This window comes from Phalangium opilio, unplaced genomic scaffold (assembly GCF_054372755.1).
Source record: "Phalangium opilio isolate 3A_F unplaced genomic scaffold, DU_Popi_V2 ptg000246l_1, whole genome shotgun sequence".
In the NCBI taxonomy this organism is placed as follows: domain Eukaryota; kingdom Metazoa; phylum Arthropoda; class Arachnida; order Opiliones; family Phalangiidae; genus Phalangium; species Phalangium opilio.
In genome coordinates this window covers 5,300,183-5,324,948 of record NW_028324225.1, presented here as the reverse complement: position 1 = coordinate 5,324,948, position 24,766 = coordinate 5,300,183, and the positions used below count along the sequence as shown (strand labels likewise).

General features: G+C 36.3%; 1 protein-coding gene and 9 non-coding genes across 10 annotated transcripts; 1 reads left to right on the top strand and 9 right to left on the bottom strand.

The window, feature by feature from the left end:
* Nucleotides 1–2,837: 2,837 nt before the first annotated feature.
* Nucleotides 2,838–10,890, bottom strand: LOC149612263 (uncharacterized). Its single transcript, XM_089858550.1, has 7 exons — nt 10,873–10,890; nt 10,646–10,790; nt 5,368–5,630; nt 4,801–5,304; nt 4,503–4,680; nt 4,072–4,334; nt 2,838–3,155 (listed from the first exon to the last, which is right to left on the bottom strand). Exons 1-7 carry the CDS (start codon nt 10,888–10,890, stop codon nt 2,838–2,840), a joined length of 1,689 nt encoding a protein of 562 aa, XP_089714676.1.
* Nucleotides 10,891–13,182: 2,292 nt separating this feature from the next.
* TRNAV-UAC (transfer RNA valine (anticodon UAC)) lies at nt 13,183–13,255 on the top strand. Its single transcript has one exon. It is a non-coding gene; the product is annotated as a tRNA-Val (tRNA).
* Nucleotides 13,256–21,824: 8,569 nt separating this feature from the next.
* Nucleotides 21,825–21,906, bottom strand: TRNAL-AAG (transfer RNA leucine (anticodon AAG)). Its single transcript has one exon. It is a non-coding gene; the product is annotated as a tRNA-Leu (tRNA).
* A 69-nt stretch (nt 21,907–21,975) lies between these two features.
* TRNAL-AAG (transfer RNA leucine (anticodon AAG)) lies at nt 21,976–22,057 on the bottom strand. The gene has a single exon. It is a non-coding gene; the product is annotated as a tRNA-Leu (tRNA).
* Nucleotides 22,058–22,278: 221 nt separating this feature from the next.
* On the bottom strand, nt 22,279–22,360 carry TRNAL-AAG (transfer RNA leucine (anticodon AAG)). Its single transcript has one exon. It is a non-coding gene; the product is annotated as a tRNA-Leu (tRNA).
* Nucleotides 22,361–22,886: 526 nt separating this feature from the next.
* Nucleotides 22,887–22,968, bottom strand: TRNAL-AAG (transfer RNA leucine (anticodon AAG)). Its single transcript has one exon. It is a non-coding gene; the product is annotated as a tRNA-Leu (tRNA).
* Nucleotides 22,969–23,037: 69 nt separating this feature from the next.
* On the bottom strand, nt 23,038–23,119 carry TRNAL-AAG (transfer RNA leucine (anticodon AAG)). Its single transcript has one exon. It is a non-coding gene; the product is annotated as a tRNA-Leu (tRNA).
* Nucleotides 23,120–23,645: 526 nt separating this feature from the next.
* Nucleotides 23,646–23,727, bottom strand: TRNAL-AAG (transfer RNA leucine (anticodon AAG)). The gene has a single exon. It is a non-coding gene; the product is annotated as a tRNA-Leu (tRNA).
* A 69-nt stretch (nt 23,728–23,796) lies between these two features.
* Nucleotides 23,797–23,878, bottom strand: TRNAL-AAG (transfer RNA leucine (anticodon AAG)). The gene has a single exon. It is a non-coding gene; the product is annotated as a tRNA-Leu (tRNA).
* Nucleotides 23,879–24,404: 526 nt separating this feature from the next.
* On the bottom strand, nt 24,405–24,486 carry TRNAL-AAG (transfer RNA leucine (anticodon AAG)). The gene has a single exon. It is a non-coding gene; the product is annotated as a tRNA-Leu (tRNA).
* Between the last annotated feature and the right edge of the window lie 280 nt (nt 24,487–24,766).

Genomic DNA, 24,766 nt, shown 5'->3' with positions numbered 1-24,766 from the left:
ATGACGAGACCAAATAGTACCGAGACCAGAAAATCATGAGACCAAATGATGCCAAGGCCAAATCAGCGAGACCAAAATGGCGAGATAAATTCAGCGACACCATTTTTTTCCTTTTCTGGATAGCCTATGCTGCGATATGTGGGGTAAATCACGGTCAGGGCCTAATCTCGCTCTAAGCGGGGATCTAGAGCCGTCAGGACGTTACCTATTCCCAGTCATTTGATTGGGTTACTCAAACTCCTACAGTATCGTCCAAAGATACTGCGCTTCCTGTTTCTACCATGGCAACAGAGATTTGCTTATGATAACAACAGGTTCCATAAAAAATGGCAGCTTCCAACGTTGAATGCCATTTTTTAGGTTCTAAAACCGCACATTTTTTTCCAACCTCTCAAGTACGTGATCTAAAGGCTATTGATTTTAACTGCGAAGATTTCGTGTAATTTTCGTAGTAATTTTTGTTAATTTTATACCAAAACATTCACAGTTGCTGAATCTTGTCTTCAACGCTACATTCCGTTTTTAAAAGTTCTATTTTTTATTGTTAGACTAAATAGGGTTAGGGTGAACATTGGATATATTAAACTCGTTTAGAGAAAACTTGGAATTAATTTAATTAGGTATCAATATATGTTTTACAATTGGGGTTGATAACAGCTCACGGAAGTTAAACCGACTTGTAGAAAAGCGAAGCAAAAAACAACTGATTATAGTTATTACAGATAAGCGTTAAGGTAACCTCTGACCCAGTCATAAAAAATGCCGTCACGCCATCTAGGCTACTATTATAGTTCACGATCAGGTCAAAGGTAGTAGTATAGGGCTACACTTCGTACCTCCGTAGGTGTAGAGTGTAGGTGTAGAATGTCAAGGTCACAGTGTCAATGCCCTCTCGCCACGCCCCCTTGGGAAACTCGCGCCACCTGGCGGGAAAACTCGCGCGCGCCCCCTCGCGGGAAAACCCGCGCGCCACCTGGCGGGGCGCGCCCCCTGGCGGGAAAACTCGCGCGCCCCCTCGCGGGAAAACTTGCGCGCCCCCTCGCGCCCCCTCGCGGGAAAACTCGCGGGCCCCCGCGCGCCCCCTCGCGGGAAAACTCGCGCGCCCCCTCGCGGGAAAACATTGCGCGGGTATCTGGCAGTCCTGTCTACAACTGTATCTGTGACGTCATTGGCGGGAAAACACCTGTCAGTCTCTTCTACAATTGTATTTGTGACGTCATTGATAAGAGACAAGAATGGATAGCTTTAATACATGGCCAAGGGTTAATGATAGGCTGAAAGTTGCGCAATCCAGTGTAATATTTAGTTTGACTCAAAATTTTAACCTTTTTTCAAGGAGTTTATTTTGATTATGGTATTGTTTTTAATGGTAATTAAAAGTCAGTCTCTTCTACAACTGTGACGTCATAGATAAGAGACGATAAAAACTTTAAACGTACATTGCCAAGGCTTAAATCTTCTACAATTGTAGTTGTGACGTCATTGATAAGAGACGAATGGTAGCTTTAAACGTGCATTGCCAAGGGTTAAATCTTCTACAATTGTAGCTGTGACGTCATTGATAAGAGATGATACGGGTGTAGAGTTACGCTTACAAAAGGAACAAAGATTTGTCAGCCCAAACGGAATCAAATACCAGTACTTAGTTTCAAAATACAATCACAGAAAAGTAAGCGTGTGTAAATACTCACCTTTTAAATCTGGCGTATTCAAAGCAATTCACGTCTAATTTTCTATTAGAATGGTACTAAAGCCAAGGTGGAGGCCGAGGCTACCCCGTTTACAGGTCAACACCAAATGCCAGGACTCGTCCTAACGTGTCTAAACCTAACCGCTTAGATCCATTAACGGCTGAAGAAAGTCGCAGAGACCCTTGTAAATCTTTGATAGATAAACTACAGTCAGTCAGAGTTGCGGGTGAAAACTATAGCCATAAAGGGCCGTACCCCAACAACTTATTACGTAAGATGGTGAGAAGAAATGTCAGGACTCGTCCTAACGTGTCTAAACCTAACCTACCTCCAAGTTATAACGAAGTTATCACTGATTCAAAATAAATCACCGATAGGTTAGTAGTGGTTTGAAAGCAATTACCTATACTAAACCGGACTATTTTGGTAAAGATGTCGTACTTGCAATGGTTTAATAGTAGCAAAATTTCTTCCAACATATAAATGTTTAAGGGATTTGTTTTTCCAGCTAAATCGGCATCGAAATCTGAAAGGACTCGACTTTAATTTGAGCTGTTAGATTGTCATACCTTTTGAAATAACTAGTTTTTCAGGCATTTTCCTCCTGTCGTATGTTTATATTTATTACCAACGTTCCAATCAAGGTACTAGAACCTATTTTGTTATTCCCTATTGAAATTGAATTCATAGTTTGTTTATTTAAAAATGGATAGAGCACACATTCCACTATTTAGATATTCAGGGTTTAGAAAGTAAATTATTTTTAATTGATTTTAACATAAAGAACAAACTATTTAGCTGTGCCAAGTGATTGAAAATAGAGTCTTCAAGTTTAAAGCAATTAACAACGAGATTGAAGTTATTAATCATATGAGCATTCAGTTAGGAATGTCTTTAGAGTATATATCAAAAGACCTGGTTTGTGGAGGTTTTTCAACGGTATACGCTTGTACGCGCGATTATCGTGAAGAAGTTGCGTGGGATGTTGACACCATCTACTTGTCACACGATAGCAAAGAACTGTCACTGACACAAAACATTAAAGGAAAAAAATACAAGACTATGAAAAACAAATTCTTAATGAAAATCTCTTCTCAATTGTAAAGAAAAACAGAAAATAAATGTTTTATTGCACCTTAGTGTATTTTATTGTGGTGGGTTACGGTTAAGGTTTGAAGTGCGACTAGGATGATTATTAGAGTTAGGAGTTGTGGATGTAGAGGCCGCTTCAGATGGTAAGGGCAACCCCTGACTTCTATGTTGTGATCTTAGCCATTGACGTTGTTGCTCGTTCAAACGCAAAACGAAGGGTATTTCCTCAATTGGGTCCTGTTGCTCCTGTACACCTTCACGCAACATCGGTCTGACCCGCGCTATCTGTAAATTTCTCCACGAGGGGTGTTTTTTGTATAATTCCTCATTTTCGGTTCTTATTATCTTATTACTTAATTTTTCTAAAATTTCCTAAAAAATATTTAATTATTAAATTCTTAGACCCAATTGGAAATCAAAATTTCTTTATTTCGTGCAATTTAGGAAACTATCGAAAATTGGTTTTAAAAGTTTTTCAGTTTCTTTAATCCGATGTTTAAACCTCATGTTATTATATAGTTCCATGTTATATCGATCTTCCAACGGTATTACATGTACAGTTATTATATGTGAAAAACTAACCAACAATTTTTGGTTTTTTACACAAAGATGCTTTTCTCTCATCAGGTAAAGTTGTTGCGAATAGCTCCTTGTTGGTGTTTAGGTTATTGGGAGAACTAATATTATCTAAAAGAACTAATTAACCGACTGAAAAATTAACTAGTCTTAATATACTTTTGTTGGTAATTTTGTAAATGAATAAACTTTGAGACTTTATTTGCAAGAAATAGTTTATTTTAGCAAGGTTAAAATTAAATGAACTTCTCGCGTTGGAGGTAATTTCGAGAGTGATTCTAAAAAAGTCCACTAGCAAGAGACGCGAGACCCCATACGTCACGTGTCCGGTTTTTATCTTAGAACAGCAGAGGTTTTCTAAGCTGTTATCTTATTTACATATATTATTTTTTTACATTGATCTATTTTGTTAATTTTAGACTATACATTATTAATTTTTATGATTATTTGATTTTTAATTCTAAAATAATTTTCATGGGTCCGCTTTAAAACCAAATGGCAAAGTGTCCCAACCTTTAATTGCACGTTTGTTAAACGTAAATCCAAAGCTTTTTTCTAGTTTTCGACTTAAAAGAGTGGCCGACGTTTTATTTCGAATGACGTTGAAAGGAACGTCCACTTTTAGACGTTTGGATTTATTTTTTATAGAGTCCACTATAGCTTCAAAGTTTATAATTTTCTCGTTAACACGATTAAGGCAAATTCCTTTAACCTTCACGACAGATTGACCGTCCGTAGTTCTGTAACCGTAACTCTTGGGCCCATTTGAAACAAACTCTGTAATTGTAGCGTCCCCTAGTTCGTTAACCCAACATCCTAAATTGTTACCCGTGGGGGGTTTAAAATCGTTTTCCCCCGCCACAAATAAAACGCTATCCGTATCTGTGTATAATGCTCTTTTACCCAATTTATGCAAGGTCTCGAATAAGGTTAATCTTCCGTAACACGAAACGAAACAAGCCACATACGGATTTCCTTTGAAATATGTTGGTGCAAAATCATCTTTGTTTTTGTACGATAATAAGCACATTTCTTCATTAATTGGTCTTAAATCTACCAATTCCTTTGTGTCATCAGATAAGATACGCACAAGTTCTGTGCACTCGTTAACAATTAGTGTTTTGGTTTTGTTTGTATTCATACCAAAACGACCCCAAAGACTGTTGAGACAAATCTTTGAAATAGCTCTCAGCGCGGGGTTATGAACTACTTCATCCATCTCGACACTAATACCTTCAGATTCGTAAATCGATTCAATATATTTTTGTTTTTGCTCGTCAGTTTTAACGGAAGACGGATAACCGGAATTAGCTTGTTTTATCTTCAAAAAATTGTTAACATAACCGCCAAATAGTCCATCGTTAACATGTTTTTCATACTGAAATGTCTCGTCGAAATGATGTACTTCGTATATTTTTATAATTTTATAACCCATTTCTACGGCTTTGTAAATTTCAGGCGAGGGCCAAATACCCGAAATAATTCGTTCCTTGTCAGAATGTCGGCACTCTTCATTATTTGATTCAAGGGCACATGACTTACACAGGGGGAAAAACAATTTTCCATTAAACCTGTATGGTAAAACTGGGATGTATAGATCAGTCGGGGGCAAGAGTTCACACGATATTATACCAAAATAGGCATTTTGTTCATAGTTAAAGTTACTATTTAAAATTTTGGGATGTCCTTTTGGGTAGATTCCGTATTTATTGACAGCGGAATAGAGTGACATGAGGTCGTAATAATAAATTTTTTCGTTTTTTGCTTCATCCGGTTTATGATATAATTTGAAGACTTCTGTCCTTCCACCGTATAAAGCCGACCTGGCTAATATTGGCGGAGGTACCTCTACAGTCTCACAAAAGGTACTACAAGCGGCATTTGTCTTTAACAACTTTTCAAACTCGCATTCCCACATTATTATATACTTTGCATTGGGGTGTAACTTTTTTATAAATTCTATTCTATCCAGACCCTTTTCGTAACAGTTTTTATTTGTATCATTTACTAAACTGTTCCATTCACTACCTTTAAAACATTTCGGACAACCGTGATACGCGCAACCATTGAACTCTAGGATAATTTCAGGATCCTTTGAGTAACCGTCAACTAAATAAGGTCCAATTCTTTTTTCTCCTTCAGGAGATAGGGCTGTCTGTATTTCTACCTTCATTTCTTTACTAACCCAAGCCAACCACTTGATTGCTTTACTACTTTGGTTGTATGACCGACGATAACCCGGACTAGGTACCACACCCAATGTATTTTTTTCTAAATATTTGTGTAAAAACACGTTAGTACAGGCCCCCGATATTGTAATAGCTCCGCAATTAAGAGGATCTAGACCCGATGCTTTTTTGTAAAGTTCTCTAAATTTTGTAATTCCTTTTTGTAAAACTACTACATCTTGTACAGCGTATTCCTCTAATTCAGTCATTATTTTGTACGTGGATTTTTTACCTTTTTCACTGTACCATAAATCAAAGGCCTGTCGGTCCTTTTCATTCATAAATTCAGGTTGAAATGCGGCTTTTTCAGGTAACGGACCTTCATAGTTTAAAGTATCCTCTTTTAAGAAAATATAAGGAAAAAACTGTTTTTTGTAACTACCCAATTGAAAAGTTTCTGTAAAGGCTCTCAAAGGAAGCGCCACGAAGGAATAACTACAAATAAACCTAAAATTTTGACTTTTAATAAAGAGAGCTAGAATTTTAGAGCCGTCGAATATGACGTCTGGTTTTACATGGTTATTAATTAACCAATTTAATATAAAATACGAATCAAAACCTTTAAAATTGTGGGCCACTATAGTCAAATTTTCAAATTTAGGTTTACTTATTTTTATTCGTTTATTGTTCCTTGTATAAGATGTCTCATCTTCTGTTTGGGTCAGATATTTCATAAACTTATCAACACAATCAAAACCTCTAAAAATTTGATAATCGTATTCGGTATCATTAATTTGCATGGCCGAAACTAATAGAACCGGGGTATGTTTAGAGTTCATATCAATAGTTTCACAGTCAAAATAACAAAATCTAGTTTCTTTAAAAGTATCATCAAGGGGTTGAACGTAACACATTTTGGGAGGGTGCTCAATTTTACATCTAGAACAAGATGTAAGACATTTATGTTTGTCATCGCGAATTTCTTTGCAACATTTTAAGCACCGTTTAATTTTTAAACAAGTGTCATTTTCTATGTGAAATTGGAAACATTCAGGCCCTTTAAAGTATCTATTACAGTTTTGGCAGCGAGATATTTCAATCTGAGGGTCTTCGTGAAAGGTCTCAGAGTAACAACGCCAACATTTGATTTTTTGATTAAAACATTTGTGTTTTTTTGCGTTTTTTGAATTAGTAAACGTTGTTAAACACGTATTACAATACGACGTGGCCCCAAACATACTGGCTAAACTTTTAATGACGTGCATGTGTTGATCTATTTGTAATAAAAAAATTTTTTTCTCCGAAAACATTTCACCTTGATAAACCTTTTTGAAATTATCATTAGCACTGAAAATAACTATTTGATACTCGGGTTGCAATACTTTTTGAAATATTGAAATTTTGTCTAAACTAACGGGACCAATAGGCACATTAGCCTTGGCATGAAGCTTTAACGCTTCTTCTTTTTGCAAAGGTCTATGACCTAGTTGTATACGTCTATAACGATTAAAATCAAAAGTCAAAGTACTAAGCTTTTGTTTCTTTAAATATGTTAAATCAGCAACCATCGTCCCGCAAACGATTGCTCTTGATACGCATAGTTCATCATCGTTAATTATGGGTAAAAATGTCCTTCCTTTCTGAATATATTTGTCGAGAGCTATCATCGATCTATTTTTAACAGATCGACGACCTGATATTGGTACATTAACGTTTAAAAATATAGCATCGAGCCTGACATCACCCTCGAGAAAAACATTTCTTCGGCTTTGACTTACTTGACTAATGGCAGTCATTAATCTTTCCGCCGTTAACTCATTTAGGGCCATAAAATTTAAATTTATAGCATTTTCCAGTAAGTCAGACCTAACACAAAATCTAACGCTATTGTAACCTGGAGAAGATTCTAAAATTGTCTCTATAATGGATTGAAAGATTTTTTTCAATTGTTCATATACTTCTGTCAATTTGAGCATATGAAGGTCTTTAAAAATAATTTTATATTCAGAGGCTAAACAGTTGAACTTTCGAGAGACAGTTTGGTTACCTTTTGATAATTCGTAAAACCTTTTAGGATTAAAATAGGAAAGATCCAAAGGCTCTTCTTCGGATGATGACATGTTTTCTATTTGATCTTAGGCGCGACTCGAGACAAAACTCTTGACGTATACCTAGGAAACAAACTAAAATATCTAAAATAATATACACTACAAGTTCTAAAATAAAAAAAAGTATTAATTTTCTAAAAATACGTTTTAAAAATTCTTTATTGTTTAAATTTACAAATTTCTTAATCAGTTACAGGCATTTTCTTTAAAACTTTGTCTATAAGACTGACAACTTCTGGTACCTCATCAAACTTTAAATTTAATTTTTTTTCGCGCATTTCCCCCCTATATTTTGTTAATAAATAGCCCGTATCTTTAAAATTTTCCAGTTCCAGTATTCCCGGGAAACATAGGGTCTGCTTTAGGGTACCGCATGGTTTGCTTAAATTTTTTTTAACTTCTTCTATTACGTCTATCGAAATACATATTCCATATATAAGGGGTTTTTTAAAAGCGTATCTTCTAATGTCTATATATAATTTATTGTTTAATTTAACTAATTTTACACCGATATTATCGCTCTCGTTAAATTTAATTTCGATAGTTTCCCACGTTTGATTTGCCGTCTAAAGACAATAATGATACATTTGGACATGCAGTTTTAAAAACGTGGAAAATTAAAAAAAAACTTACCCTGGACATCGTGATAATTTAGATAGTTTATGGTCGAGAGATATTGGTTCAAGTGATTGTACGCCGCGACTTGCGGGGTTATATACTATATCTAAAACGGTCGACGTATCACGTTAAAATAAGTACATTTTGCACTATCATAGATGTAAAAAAATCTTGTTTCCGTTTTACAAAAACAGCTGTTAGTTATAAGAGCGAAAAATATATTATAACCTTGACGTCATACGTATATTTCGAATTACCTTTGACGCCAACCTTGTTTTCGCTTTATTAAAACACCTGTTAATTATAACGAAGCAAAATATAACACGGTATAGGCGCTATATTATTCACCTTCAGGTATAACGAATCCTTGGGTCCTAGTTATTTTGATAGTATTTTATGGAACGAAGTCTATAACCAACAACTGTTAGTTATAACGGAGTAAAATATAACACGGTATAGGCGCTATATTATTCACCTTCAGGTATAACGAATCCTTGGGTCCTAGCTATTTTGATAGTATTTTATAAAACGAATAAAATACCCTAAAAACACAATATACCATTTAAATTGCAATAAAATATACTAAAAGTACAATAAAACTATAATAAAACACAGTAAAACACAATAAAGCACTCCTCTAAAACTTCACTATACCACAATAAAATACAGATAGGCGGTTGTTTAAATGGTGAAAAGATAAGGTTTTAAAATGGGCTTAAAATATTAATTACATTAAACCTACGTAATATAATTAGAAACCCATATCATTCAAACATTTTCTTTTTATTCGGATTCTACAAATATTGTTAAACACTATCCCTCGTCTACATAATGTAGAACTTACAAGCGTTTTATTAATTAAAGAAAGTCTGCGAAATACTTATTCGCGAAATAATTATTCGCGTCATTGGATCTCATGTGATAATGAACTTCATGAAACATTAAACTGTTAGTGTTATCACACAAACACTCGGCTAACCTGCAAATCTGCATGGCCTTGAATATATAATGCGTAGCTGTGTCGTTTTCATCACTATAATTTTTCCTTATGGTTTTGTTAGTTTTATATACCATAAACATACACATATGAAGAGCTAAGTTAAGAACTCTTAAGTATTGGTTTGGACAATGAAATTCGTATCCTCCATAATAAAATGTACGAAATTTACATCCCTCCTCATTGCGAGGATGGCAACTACCTAACTGACAAATATTTGAGGTTCCATACATTTTGTTCGGTGTCAGGTGTACGTTAAATTCGTGGATACTATCCCCAGTGAATTCTTTCAATTTGAATTGATGAACCTTGTTATTTATGATACATGGAAACTGTCTAGCAAACATGTTAATTAATGACCCTGGGGGTAATTGCACTGTAGAAGTTAGTAATCTGTACATTGCCAAGTGTTTCAATCCATAATTTATATTAGGGCCATTAGTGTATTGCCATATATAACCTTCACCATCGGTTATATTATAGACTTCATTCGGTGTGGGGTTTATTAGTAAATACCCCGTTTCGGGATCTGTAGTCCTTTCGGATTTTCCGTAATCTTTATCCCATCCGATAGCACCAAATTTTTCAATTCGTCTTAAGTTGTTTCGTCTAACGACGGCTTCTAAAGTAATGGGTGAATTCATTCTACAATCCTCACTACAGCAGATAGGTTAGGAAGGGGTGTCCGGTGTATTGTCAGTTTCGGAGAACGCTTTTGATTCGTCCCTGATGGTGTAAAAATTAACCAAATACTCTAACTGTTTGTTATAAGAGAGTAAAATATATTTCCAATTATCTTTGACGTCAACCTTGTCTTTGCTTTATAAAAGCAACTGTTTATTATAAGAGAGTAAAATATATTTCCAATTATCTTTGACGTCAACCAACTTTGTTTTCGCTTTATAAAAGCAACTGTTTATTATAAGAGAGTAAAATATATATCCTTTACAAAAGTAACCTTGGTTCGCTTGTTAAGGACTCTCGCTAAGGGGATTCGAACTCGTGAACAACGAGTTTAAAGGCAGATACGTTAACGAGCGAGCCAATGTTACTTGAGGGTGTATTCGGTTGATGACTATAGTACCGTGGATTTATTAATATAATATGATTCTTTCCCCCCGTGACGAAAAGTATATCTACTGAATAACCAATGTAGTTTTTGCTAACGCATTAGTCGAAAAAATCGTTTAGTTCTAGTTCTTGATAATATGTCTACTGATAAAATGAAACCTTATCCGACTGGATGTTATCAATGCGGCGGAAGCCTTATTGAGTTTCCAGATCACGCCGGACAAACGTTTTATTGCGATGGAGATCTCGATTGTCCTTTAAGACATCACACTGTTTTTGTAACAAAAAATAATCACATACACCCGATAGAAGAAAAATTTCAACCTTTGAGTCCGGATAGAGTGTGTTTAGTATGCGGTACGTATTCGTCAGCGAAGGACGCTCGTAACGCCGAATGTTCCGAAGAAGGCACAACTTGTCGGTTTACGGCTAAATCCGTTATAAAAGCGAGAGGCACCACGACCGTACACTGTAAAATTTGTTTTTTTTGGCATTTAAAAAACACCAAATGCGACACGAAAAACCGTTGCTTCAAATGCGACAAACTTTACCTGATGAGAGAAAATCATCTTTGTGTAAAAAATTAAAAATAATAATAAAATGTTGCTTAGTTTTTCACATATAATAACTGTACATTCCCAATAGCAATCCAATATTATAACGATATTTTTCGTTTGAATCAACTAACCATTCCACGAACATCTGTCACGACAAAACGGAAACAGTAGGTGTACCATTTTTGAAACGCTTTTCACCCAATACCAGTTCAATATAAACCAACTAGTTTTTTCTACCTTTGGCTGCATAGTGATAATTTATCTTGGTTTAGTGTAGTTTTAGAGTGTTCTATTGTGTTTTATTATAGATTTATTGTACCTTAGTATATTTTATTTACTTTTAGTGTATTTTATTGTGGTTTTTTTATTTAAATCAGCAATTATACAGATCATAAACAAATAACATTGAGATTACTTGAATATCAAGTATAGATTAACTTAGTTTTGAAGCTGTTGTTTGTACATTTTATACAGATGAGATTACTTGAATATCAAGTATAGATTAACTTAGTTTTGAAGGAGTCTATTTTCTCAGGCATACTCCAGGAACATTTCGTGGAGGTTATAGTTGGGCATCATATCGACGTCTAAGACTTATACAAATTCTGTGGAGGGAATTTCTTCTCGCCATCTTACGTAATAAGTTGTTGGGGTACGGCCCTTTATGGCTATAGTTTTCACCCGCAACTCTGACTGACTGTAGTTTATCTATCAAAGATTTACAAGGGTCTCTGCGACTTTCTTCAGCCGTTAATGGATCTAAGCGGTTAGGTTTAGACACGTTAGGACGAGTCCTGGCATTTGGTGTTGACCTGTAAACGGGGTAGCCTCGGCCTCCACCTTGGCTTTAGTACCATTCTAATAGAAAATTAGACGTGAATTGCTTTGAATACGCCAGATTTAAAAGGTGAGTATTTACACACGCTTACTTTTCTGTGATTGTATTTTGAAACTAAGTACTGGTATTTGATTTCGTTTGGGCTGACAAATCTTTGTTCCTTTTGTAAGCGTAACTCTACACCCGTATCATCTCTTATCAATGACGTCACAGCTACAATTGTAGAAGATTTAACCCTTGGCAATGCACGTTTAAAGCTACCATTCGTCTCTTATCAATGACGTCACAACTACAATTGTAGAAGATTTAAGCCTTGGCAATGTACGTTTAAAGTTTTTATCGTCTCTTATCTATGACGCCACAGTTGTAGAAGAGACTGACTTTTAATTACCATTAAAAACAATACCATAATCAAAATAAACTCCTTGAAAAAAGGTTAAAATTTTGAGTCAAACTAAATATTACACTGGATTGCGCAACTTTCAGCCTATCATTAACCCTTGGCCATGTATTAAAGCTATCCATTCTCGTCTCTTATCAATGACGTCACAAATACAATTGTAGAAGAGACTGACAGGTGTTTTCCCGCCAATGACGTCACAGATACAGTTGTAGACAGGACTGCCAGATACCCGCGCAATGTTTTCCCGCGAGGGGGCGCGCGAGTTTTCCCGCGAGGGGGCGCAGCCGCCAGGGGGCGCGCGGGGGCCCGCGAGTTTTCCCGCGAGGGGGCGCGCAAGTTTTCCAGGGGGCGCGCGCGAGTTTTCCAGGTGGCGCGCGCGAGTTTCCCAAGGGGGCGTGGCGAGAGGGCATTGACACTGTGACCTTGACATTCTACACCTACACTCTACATCTACGGAGGTACGAAGTGTAGCCCTATACTACTAAAGGTCAACATTTATTGGCCTCAAAACTGGCTCTTTTTTTCGCGAAAATTAGCTTAAATATTTTATTTTGTTTATCTAATTACCCAGTTCTTGATCAGTTACATCCATCAAAAAATAAAGTTACAACACTCCCGACCGAGAAAAACTGCCTGAAGTAGTATACAGTTCCTACTGTAGGAGGGTGATGTGTTCACGTAGAGGTTAAAGGATTAAAGTTTGTATACTCTAACAATTAACTTTATTATTCTACAGGGCCGGTAGGCCCTTGTAGATATGACTTGATACTCTTTTGTAACGTTAAATCAAAATTCACATGCTTTTACCTATTTTCCTATGGAGATTAACATGGGGTTTCTCGTGATATTTAACCACCTCTAACTGAAAAACTAGAGCGAAGTTACTTTTCGGAATACTCATAATTTAACAATTAAGTATTCAGGGTGTGCGATCGGCTAGTCTAATCAGAAACAATTAAGTCTAAGTATGTTAATTTTAGTTAATTACAGAAGTACTTGTTTCGACCATCGTGATTGGACATAATAATAATGCTAGAGCTCTTCGAAAACTCAAAATAACCAAGTATCTATGGTGTAGTGGTTATCACGTCCGCTTTACACTCGGAAGGTCCCAGGTTCGAGCCCTGGTAGATACATGACTTGACTATCGTTATTGGACACAATAATAAGCTAGATCTCTTAGGAATCTCAGTATTACCAGGTATGTGTAGTGTAGTGGTTATCTCGTCCGCCTAACACGCGGAAGGTGCAACGTTTGGGCCCTGCTAGATACATGTTTTGACCATCGTAATTGGACATAATAATAAGCGGTAAAGAAAACATAATTACTCAAAATTTAATTACATTAAGACTGAAGCGACAGATATTATATAAAAACGTCTTGGTTTGGACCAAGGCCGAAAAAACAAACGATATGTGTGAGGTTTATCAATTGACTGAAGTTTCAGATATTGAAATTTTTTCTAGTTATTTTTATACACTCAATCCTTAATCAATATTTAATTCAATCAACTGATTTTACTGTTAATCGACCTAGTCCCTCTAAATTAATTGAAAAAATTACATATCTACGCTTTTTCAAGAACAATTACATTTTCCGAAAACATTTTATCATGAAATTAATTATTTTGAAGGGATTTCGTGTCGATACTCACTAACTTGTGAGCATCTTGACCGACATAGTTTTAATTGTTGCTGGCTTGACAAATTTTCAAGTTTGCACCAAAAGAAGTTTAAATCTGTTTTAAGTTCTTGATAAGACTGTCGTTTAGAGTAAATGTCGTCTACTTAAGACAAAGCAACAAAGTTTATCCTGTGTGGTAAAGGGTAAAGATCACATAAACAGAAATACTTCTCAGACTTGTTATATTCATTTCCCGCGGAAATAATATGGTTAAACAAATCATTCATTACTAGTTATGCCAAGAAGGTCACATTTAACTCCGACACCCCCTCCCTTCCTCTATTTTCCCAATATATGGCATTTTATAATCACCAGTGGTTTCAGTGTATGGGTCGTCTGAGCCGTCGCAACACACTCAGCCAATATTACCATAGACTGAGTTATGACCAAGAAATTCTTAAGTACGGAAAAGGAAGTTCCAGTGCAACTTTACCATCAAAGAGGCGACAATAGAAATGTAGCATTTCGATATACGAAATTAAATGTATAAATTCGCGCAACACCCTTGTTTGGCATCCACGATCAAATATTTATATTTTCCATTCGAGTTATGCCAAAGTTCGCTTGCTTGTTTTAGACATCCAGTAGAACATTTCAAATATTCAATACTGTATCCTCAACATGATAAATTAATTTCACGATAGAATGTTTTCGGAAAATGTAATTGTTCTTGAAAAAGCGTAGATATGTAATTTTTTCAATTAATTTAGAAGGACTAGGTCGATTAACAGTAAAATCAGTTGATTGAATTAAATATTGATTAAGGATTGAGTGTATAAAAATAACTAGAAAAAATTTCAATATCTGAAACTTCAGTCAATTGATAAACCTCACACATATCGTTTGTTTTTTCGGCCTTGGTCCAAACCAAGACGTTTTTATATAATAACTTTATAAGTTCTAGAAGTAGTACTTCGCGTTTGCATTAGATGTGATATTGTATACAGTTAAAAGAAATATGACCATTACATGTCTGCAGGATTACCGGAACGAGAGTGCATCTAGTTTACTACCAACATCTATTTATATTCAGTTATTGTGTGCTAAAGATCATTGTTTTTTTTATTTACGTGTTAGTTTATAGGTATGGAATAGGTCAATAATTTTACCACCATAAAGTAAGTTTTTTTATGTCATGGCAAATTATATCAGAGGGAAAATAAAATACGCTACATATACACTTCCCGCGACGCGATAATTAACGTTTTTAATACGTTGATTGGCCCATCCCGTTTTTACCCCAGAAATAATTGAGAAACTGGCCTAATTGTGTCTTACAAGGAGGGGTATGACTTCCTGCTTTTAATAATACAAAGAACATCGTTTTCTCGAAAATTAGTTTCTATGGCTTAGGATTTAACATTTTTCGTAAAGGCATAGGCAGTATCAATTTGAATGGGCAGCCTCAGTTTTGAAACTGAAAAGGTGTTGTAATTAGATTGTTTCTTCGATGACATGATAATGAAATAAATTTTATAATTTTCCTATTGAAAATTGGAAGCCATTTTGAAGTTTCCAAAATATATACTTAATCTAATAACTTAAAGGAAAACATTAATCACAAAATTTCAAATATTTTAATTTACAGATGCACGATGTTTTAGGAGCAATTGGTGGTCACTTGGGACTTTGGCTTGGAGCTTCAATCTTAGCGTCAGCTTCCAGCATAATCAGTTACGCACAAAAAATATTTTAGATAAGTCTCTAACATTTCTGTACCTCTAATGCTATAAGTGTAAAATGTTTATGTTTAACACCCACAAAAAGGCGTTACTCGAATGAAATACGTCATAGTCTGGGGTAAATGATGTAAATTATTGGTTATAACAATATGGTCCAAGGACAGGGCCTTGATATTAATTATACACGGCTCACTTGGTTCTCCATATAGTTGAACTCCCTAAGGAATTATTAAAGAAAAACGTACAACTAAAAAAAATATCCCTGAAACACAGTCGTGGATACCCCTTAAATACAGTGGCGGCGCCAGGCCTACTTTGCGTTTCACTTTGGCAGCCCATAAAAACCTTTAAGGGCCTCTTTATGTAAAATATTTAGGCAATTGCGCTAGACCACTTTTCTTGAAAAGGGAAATTATTAAAGCCTATTGTTTCTACAGACAAAGCATGTGAAAAATTAAACGTTAAAATAAATGCTGGCTTCATTGTGTCTATACAAAATTTTGTCGTCATCGTACTTGCCGGCTTTGAGTTAAGATGATAAATACATGCAAAAAATTTAAACATTGAGTACTAGCAGAAGCGGATAAGCTTTAATTATAGGCTTCTGGTACTAGGCAAAAGCAGTTGTACCCGTTTTTAATTTTTCCGCCCATCGGTAGATGGCGAAAAAATTTATGGGGAGCATATACGAGAGTTTAACTCCTTCTTCGTTTCGTCTTAACTTCTCCTTCGTTTCGTCTTCGTCACACCGCTTATTGGACGGCGTCGAAAACCCCACCTTAAATTTCACCCTCAGCTGTCAGTCAACTCTAGCTTTAGAATATTTATACAGTACGCAAACAGAAGGGAAATCGCAGAGGTAGTCCTCTTGGATTGTTTTAAAACCCAGACTCGCGCGTTCGAGCCTAACTTGAAATTTTGGTTAAAAATTTATACTTATTTTAAGCTATTTAATTCATTTACAAAATATTATTTTAATTATATAAATTATTTATTTTAAATAATATGAAAAAATAATATTTTAAATAGTAATTTGAAATATAATTTTAAATATATTTTGGAAAATGCCAGGTGTTGATTTCGCTAAAATATACGAGATGTCGCCAGTGTTTCCACTTTGCGGCGAAAAGGTCCGTTTTTGACGTGGATATTTAGTTATGTATGATAAGACGATTCAAGTAAAAATGTGTTAATTTTCATCTCACCATTAGTAATTTGAAAATAAATAATTTTAAATGTATTTTGGAAAATGCCAGGTATCGATTTCGCTATAATATACGAGATGTGGCGCAAAAATTGTAATAGTCCTCTTGGGAGCCTTGTTCGTTTCTTTACTTAAGAGTGAAAAATAGCACTGTCTTCCCCCTCCTACATCGCCCTTTAATTCTCTCTCTAGCCGAAGCCCATGCTCTAGTAGGTATCTTCCGTGAAGCGTTACATGTTTCGGTTAGGACTGTGCGAATACTCGAATAATATTCCCTCAATTCGAATCAAGTATTCGATTCCACGAATCGAATTTACCATTTGGAGAAAAACGAGTATTCGAATCACAAAACGATTAGGCCTTTTCGTAAAGAAATTAGAATACCCGATTTAAATACCAATACAGTTTCCTAAACCGAGTAATAGTTTCCACTTTACTGAGTAGCTATAAAAATGTTTCTTCATTATAAAATTGTGTCTTACTTGCAAAAATGTTGAAAAAATTAATCAAAGAGGCAAGTAAGAACATGCCATTATCAATTCCTTTTTTCATCTCAAATTACATAATTCCTTCAAGCGAGGTTGGATATGGAGCAAAAAATTCCAATTTATTAGTTCAAATTGTAAATGTACAGTCCTAAAATCGAGGTTTCATCATTCTAAATAATTTCTGAAATCAAATGTTTAGGTAAGCTTTGGTCCCAATGAACCGAATTCCCATTCGACAGAACTGTTTTTTGTGGTGTCCCATTCGACCGAACGTAGCCAAAAGGTGCGTTTTTATTTATAATTTAGTCCCATTGGACCGAAATTCTATTCAACTGGAAGAAGACATACTGTATGGTTTTGCATTAAACATATTTTTAATTTCACAACTAATTTTGTTGAAATAAAAGTGAGTTGAAAATGTATTACTGCACTTATTTTAACTACGTTTTACTTACGGCGAACCTAACCTAACCAAACCAAACCTAACCTAACATAACATAACAGTAATGTTTTGGAAAAGGCAAATTATTTGAGAAGTCAATGAAGCTAAACATTAATATTTTGGAAAATTCGTAACATTGTTAAATGAATAATAAAATATTACTAACCTAACCTAACCAAACCTAACTTAAACTAACCGAAACGAACCTACCCGAAACCAAAATACTAAAATTTTAATTTAAAACTTAGAGACATTGATGGAACTACCATTAAGACTATACTTCATTTTAAGCACAATTTGTTTATTAATTCTTTATATCTCTTGCCTTGAAAGGAATGAAAGTGATCGTTTTAATTAGTATCACGAAACATCTACTCTTAATATTATTAACACACCTTTCGGAGATCCTTGGCGCGGAACTATGGACCCAAGTTACATTGAAACCTATATAAAAAAAACCCCATACCCATTTTATTCCAGTTCGTTATTATACATTATTCCCGTTATACTTTATTCCATTTATACTTTATCCCCCCCCCTGGCCTGACCTTACAAAATCCAGCATAATCTGATGTATCGGTTACCCTTAAGAAATCTCGTTTCGCTATGTACCCCAAGAACCAAATTTTTTTCTTTAAATGGCATTGGTTTAACTGACTTGATTGGGCAAGAGCTTGTCTTGCATCGTCTGGTACGTTAATAAGGTGGCAACCACATTCGAATTTGAGATACCGATACAGTTGGTTGTAATACATTTAATTTTGGTATTACTGATCTACGAAACGACTTTAAAATAGCAGCTTTAAAATTAATGTTAATAAACTTAATCTACATGGGGAAAACTCTTCATTCATAAGCGTTTTTTCTTAATATTTTGGTATACATTTCAAAAGAATGAATTATTATATGCTTATTGTTAAAATGTTCCAGCGAATACAAATATTTACAGATTATGTGGTTCAGTGTAAAACCTATTTAGTGAAACTATATCTTTTGTTGAATGTAAATTTTGATGATTCAATGTCAATTATATAAAATTGAAAATATATTTTACGGTTTTTATTGTAACTTTTATGTATTGTCATCACATTTGAACATGCATCCCAAATTTAGGAGAAAACGCTTCGATAACATTAGGTTGAAACTTTGACCTAGACAGAAGGAGATGTCAAGTTAAAAAATGTGTCAAAGAGTTGAAAGAGATTACTATTATTTAAGTCAACATGAATCCATTTTATCACGTTTCCAATAAAATGTCCATTCATGTTTTAAACGAAAAACTATGTTTTCAAAGATTATGGAAATATCCTTAAAGGCAAGGAACTTGTTCTGACTAATACATTTCATGTGGAATTACAAAATAACTGTTTCTTGAACTTTGTTGTAAAAATAATTAAATGTTAAATATCGAAATTCTCTGTCTCTATTACAATTCGGGCATCAAAATTTCGCCCATGCGTGATTCAAACTGTTATCGGTTAGATTTCAGTATAGATGAGCCTGAATTGTTCAAATCTAAATTCATGTCATACGTAAGACCAGAAGTCCATTAAATTAGCCTCTGAAGTAACCAAAAATGGATTCTGGACTACCCTTAATGTGCTTAGGAAAGGGGAAAAAACTAACCCGTTATCCATGAAGTTAAAAGGAGTTCTATAAAATTAATCAGTGATCTTACAATATCGTGGAAGCTGAAATATGGAAATTGAGGTGGAAAAAACGCTTAGCTATGTAATAAACAGCAATTTGGGTTCTATTTTGAGAGGTTTTAAACAACACAAATTAGGGTTTCTTTCAACCCAAAATTATGTAAGAATTTAACCCAATTTGTGGCTACCTTTTATCCCAAAGTTGCGTCGAAATTACAATTAACCCTTGCTAGGGTAGTTTTTTACCCAAATATGATTTTACAATTTAACCAGTAATGTGGTTACTGGTCAGCCGAAATCTGAGTTATAGCAGAAGGGAATAAGAGAGAAGGGACACACTTTATATCTCCATAATGCTTTGCACTCGTAACAACAGTCTTACTAACCTCAAATCAACTGCCCTTCACTGATTGGCTATCTAACTTCTGCCTTAGCTGTGACGTCACATAAGAAGGTGACGTCTCGGTTGACGAATAAAAAGTAGTTTTGTTTACAACTTTACATTGAAGGAGATAAAAATTGCCAAATTTCATATTGATAAACGAAATCAAGCTGTGCAATTAATTTAGATACACGGGTATTGAAAGCATACCAAAATCAGATAATTTGAAGGTAATAAATAGATGTAAACTAATTATTCTGAATTAATATTAAAAAATACAAATTAGTTTCAATAAAATACATACTTGAGGTTATAATTACACTAGAACGGAACATCGACAGCCTTTGGAGAATGAAAATCTAGCAGACAAATGGGCCGATACCGCGGAGAACTTAAAGAACTATTTTTGCAGTAAATTGGTTAAAAGCTGTGTACTTGCGCAAAGTTTTCGCGGTTTTCTTGAGGTTGGTCGGACTCTCGTTACCAAAGCAGGCTCTAATGTCTCCCTTCTCTCTTATTCCCTTCTGGTTATAGTTTACGTTGACTCAACATTGGGTTAAATAAACAACTAATTCTAGGGTCAAGGATCAACAACCCAAAAAATGGGTCGGTTAAATACTGACCCAGCAAAGAGTTTAAAAATTACCCACTTTGGGTCAAAAACAACCCAACATTTTTAAGAGTGATATATACAGACTGTTAAAAAAGTCTTTGCGCGTTGCGTTTTTTGCACATATTTTACTATATTTCAAAAACTATTCAAGCTAGCGCTCTGGAATAAAGTGCGTTATAAAAGTTTTGCATTTCTCTTTCATATTTTACCCGTTCCAAAGTTGTCCTTTGCATACTTATACCGGAAACCGGAAATGTCAAAATTATCAACTTTGAAAATATTGGATTCTCGAGGATATAAATGCGATTTTCGGAATCCTTGGGGTCGATTCATATTTGAAAAGTGTTCACCAAATTCAATTCGGATGAATAGGTCACGAGTAATCAGCCTTTATTCAAAATCTGGCAAACTTGGTTAGATTGGCGATAATTCATAATCGAGTATCGAATCTTTGTCGTAATAATGCTCGTTAGATGTTATGATGCTTTATGCATATATATATATGATTGGTCTTTTGGCGCAATACTTTGAAACAAATCAGACGTTCATTAAAGGGATGGTGAAGTGGAAAATAAAGTAATTTTTTATTAATTCTTCTATAAGACCAATCTGCATCGTCAAACATCCAGGAAATAACACCGAACGATTTTTAAACGACAATTAGTTTGAAATTTCATGGATAATTTTAAATAGGGATCTCCGACCAATCGCGTAGCGCCCCGCCTTTTTATCAACAATTTTCTCTTGGCACGCTCCGTGTTGAATAAATTTATCGCGAGACTTGAAAAAATTTGCACGATGTGACAATTGTGGCGCGAGACATGGAGTGTGCCACGAAAATTTTGTTAACGAAAAGGCACGGCGTTACGGGATTGGTCGGAGTTCCTTTTTTGAAATTATTCTTAAAATCTTAACCTAATTTGAATATTAAAATCAATGGGAGGTATTTCCTGAATTTTTCATTATGCATACTGGTAGAAGAATCAATAAAAAAAATCACTATACTTTCCACTTCCCTTTAAGAGAAAACTCGCGTCTTTTGAAGAGGAGAAGCGGTTTGAAAATTTTGTTATTTGGGCCATGATATCATAATATTTAGAACTCATATTAATTACGTCTAGGTCTTCAGCCCGATTCATTGCAGCCTAGAAAAAATCTCATTCATGATGGCGTATGCGCTTCACGAGATCCCTTCAAATAGACATATTCGACTATTCCAAATAAGAAACAACTTCAGAGGAGAGGGCTTCTATGCTGGGAAGGTTCGCTACGCGATTGAGCTTCGCTAAACGGAGCCTGAGGTTGGCCTCCCGCGTTTAGCGCAAATGTGAGGCCAGGGATAGATTTAATTTTAGAAGTGGGAATAGAGAATAGAGTAATCTAGGAACGCGTCAAATTCCCGGACCCCCTTCCACGGAAGAAGAGGCGTGTCAAAGCGACAAAGGTTAAAAGGAATAACGTTTTTTGCCGATCCCGTCAGTAACGTCAGCAAAACGTAGTTTAATTGAGCAACACGATATGTAAAAGCTTCATATTATTAATTCAAGGAAACAAAGTAGGATGAAAGATGTGGGTTTTGAACCCACGCCCCCAAAGAGACTGGTGCCTTAAACCAGCGCCTTAGACCACTCGGCCACTCTACCTGGAAACAACAATCACCTCAGACTAATAAGAAAAGCTTCATATTATTAATCCTAGAGAACAAAACAGGCTGATAGAGGTGGGATTCGAATCCACGCCCCCGAAGAGACTGGTGCCTTAATCCAGCGCCTTAGACCACTCGGCCACTCTACCTGGAAACAAAACTCACCTCAGACTAATAAGCAAAAGCTTCATAATATTAATCCTAGAAAACAAAGTAGACTGAGAGATGTGGGATTCGAACCCACGCCCCGAAGGGAATGGTGCCTTAAACCAGCGCTTTAGACCACCCTACCACTCTACCCGAAAGCAAAAGTAAACTCAGTCTATTAAGGAAAAGCTTCATATTATTAATCCTAGGGAAGAAAATAGGCTGATAGAGGTGGGATTCGAACCCACGCCCCCGAAGGGAATGGTGCCTTAAACCAGCGCCTTGGACCACTCGGCCTCTCTACCTGGAAACAAAAGTCACCTCAGACTAATAAGCAAAAGCTTGATATTACTAATTCTAGAAAACAAAGTAGGCTGATAGATGTGGGATTCGAACCAACGTCCCGAAGGGTATGGTGCCTTAAACCAGCGCTTTAGACCACCCTACAACTCTACCCGAAAGCAAAAGTAAACTCAGTCTATTAAGCAAAAGCTTCATATTATTAATCCTAGAAAACGAAATAGCCTGATAGAAGTGGGATTCGAACTCACGCCCTCCGAAGAGACTGGAGCCTTAAACCAGCGCCATAGACCACCCGGTCACTCTACCCGAAAGCAAAAGTAAACTCAGTCTATTAAACAAAAGCTTCATATTATGAATCGTAGAAAACAAATTGTGCCTATAGAGGTGGGATTCGAACCTACGCCCCCGAAGAGACTGGTGCCTTAAAACAGCGCCCTAGACCACTCGGCCACTCTACCTGGAAAAACAAGTCACCTCAGACTAATAAGCAAAAGCTTCATATTATTCATCCTAGAGAACAAAATAGGCTGATAGAGGTGGGATTAGAACCCACGCCCCCGAAGAGACTGGTGCCTTATACCAGCGCCTTAGACCACTCGGCCACTCTACCTGGAAACAAAACTCACTTCAGAATAATAAGAAAAGCTTCAAATTATTAATCCTAGAGAACAAAATAGGCAGATAGAGGTGGGATTCGAACCCACGCCCCCGAAGAGACTGGTGCCTTAAACCATCGCCTTAGACCACTCGGCCACTCTACCTGGAGACAAAGCTCACCTCAAACTAATAAGCAAAAGCTTCATATTATTAATCCTAGAAAACAAAGTAGGCTGATAGAAGTGGGATTCGAACTCACGCCCTCCGAAGAGACTGGAGCCTTAAACCAGCTCCTTAGACCACCCGGTCACTCTACCCGAAAGCAAAAGTAAACTCAGTCTATTAAACAAAAGCTTCATATTATTAATCGTAGAAAACAAATTCTGCCTATAGAGGTGGGATTCGAACCCACGCCCCCGAAGTGACTGGTGCCTAAAACCAGCGCCCTAGACCACTCGGCCACTCTACCTGGTAATACAACTCACCTCAGACTAATAAGCAAAAGCTTCATATTATTAATCCTAGAAAACAAAGTAGGCTGATAGATGTGGGATTCAAACCCACGCCCCGAAGGGAATGGTGCCTTAAACCTGCGCTTTAGACCACCCTACCACTCTACCCGAAAGCAAAAGTAAACTCAGTCTATTAAGGAAAAGCTTCATATTATTAATCCTAGAGAAGAAAATAGGCTAATAGAGATGGGATTCGAACCCACGCCCCCGAAGAGACTGGTGCCTTATACCAGCGCCTTAGACCACTCGGCCACTCTACCTGGAAACAAAACTCACTTCAGAATAATAAGAAAAGCTTCAAATTATTAATCCTAGAGAACAAAATAGGCAGATAGAGGTGGGATTCGAACCCACGCCCCCGAAGAGACTGGTGCCTTAAACCATCGCCTTAGACCACTCGGCCACTCTACCTGGAGACAAAGCTCACCTCAAACTAATAAGCAAAAGCTTCATATTATTAATCCTAGAAAACAAAGTAGGCTGATAGAAGTGGGATTCGAACTCACGCCCTCCGAAGAGACTGGAGCCTTAAACCAGCTCCTTAGACCACCCGGTCACTCTACCCGAAAGCAAAAGTAAACTCAGTCTATTAAACAAAAGCTTCATATTATTAATCGTAGAAAACAAATTCTGCCTATAGAGGTGGGATTCGAACCCACGCCCCCGAAGTGACTGGTGCCTAAAACCAGCGCCCTAGACCACTCGGCCACTCTACCTGGTAATACAACTCACCTCAGACTAATAAGCAAAAGCTTCATATTATTAATCCTAGAAAACAAAGTAGGCTGATAGATGTGGGATTCAAACCCACGCCCCGAAGGGAATGGTGCCTTAAACCTGCGCTTTAGACCACCCTACCACTCTACCCGAAAGCAAAAGTAAACTCAGTCTATTAAGGAAAAGCTTCATATTATTAATCCTAGAGAAGAAAATAGGCTAATAGAGATGGGATTCGAACCCACGCCCCCGAAGAGACTGGTGCCTTATACCAGCGCCTTAGACCACTCGGCCACTCTACCTAGAAACAAATCTCACTTCAGAATAATAAGAAAAGCTTCAAATTATTAATCCTAGAGAACAAAATAGGCAGATAGAGGTGCGATTCGAACCCACGCCCCCGAAGAGACTGGTGCCTTAAGCCATCGCCTTAGACCACTCGGCCACTCTACCTGGAGACAAAACTCACCTCAAACTTATAAGCAAAAGCTTCATATTATTAATCCTAGAAAACAAAGTAGGCTGATAAAAGTGGGATTCGAACTCACGCCCTCCGAAGAGACTGGAGCCTTAAACCAGCTC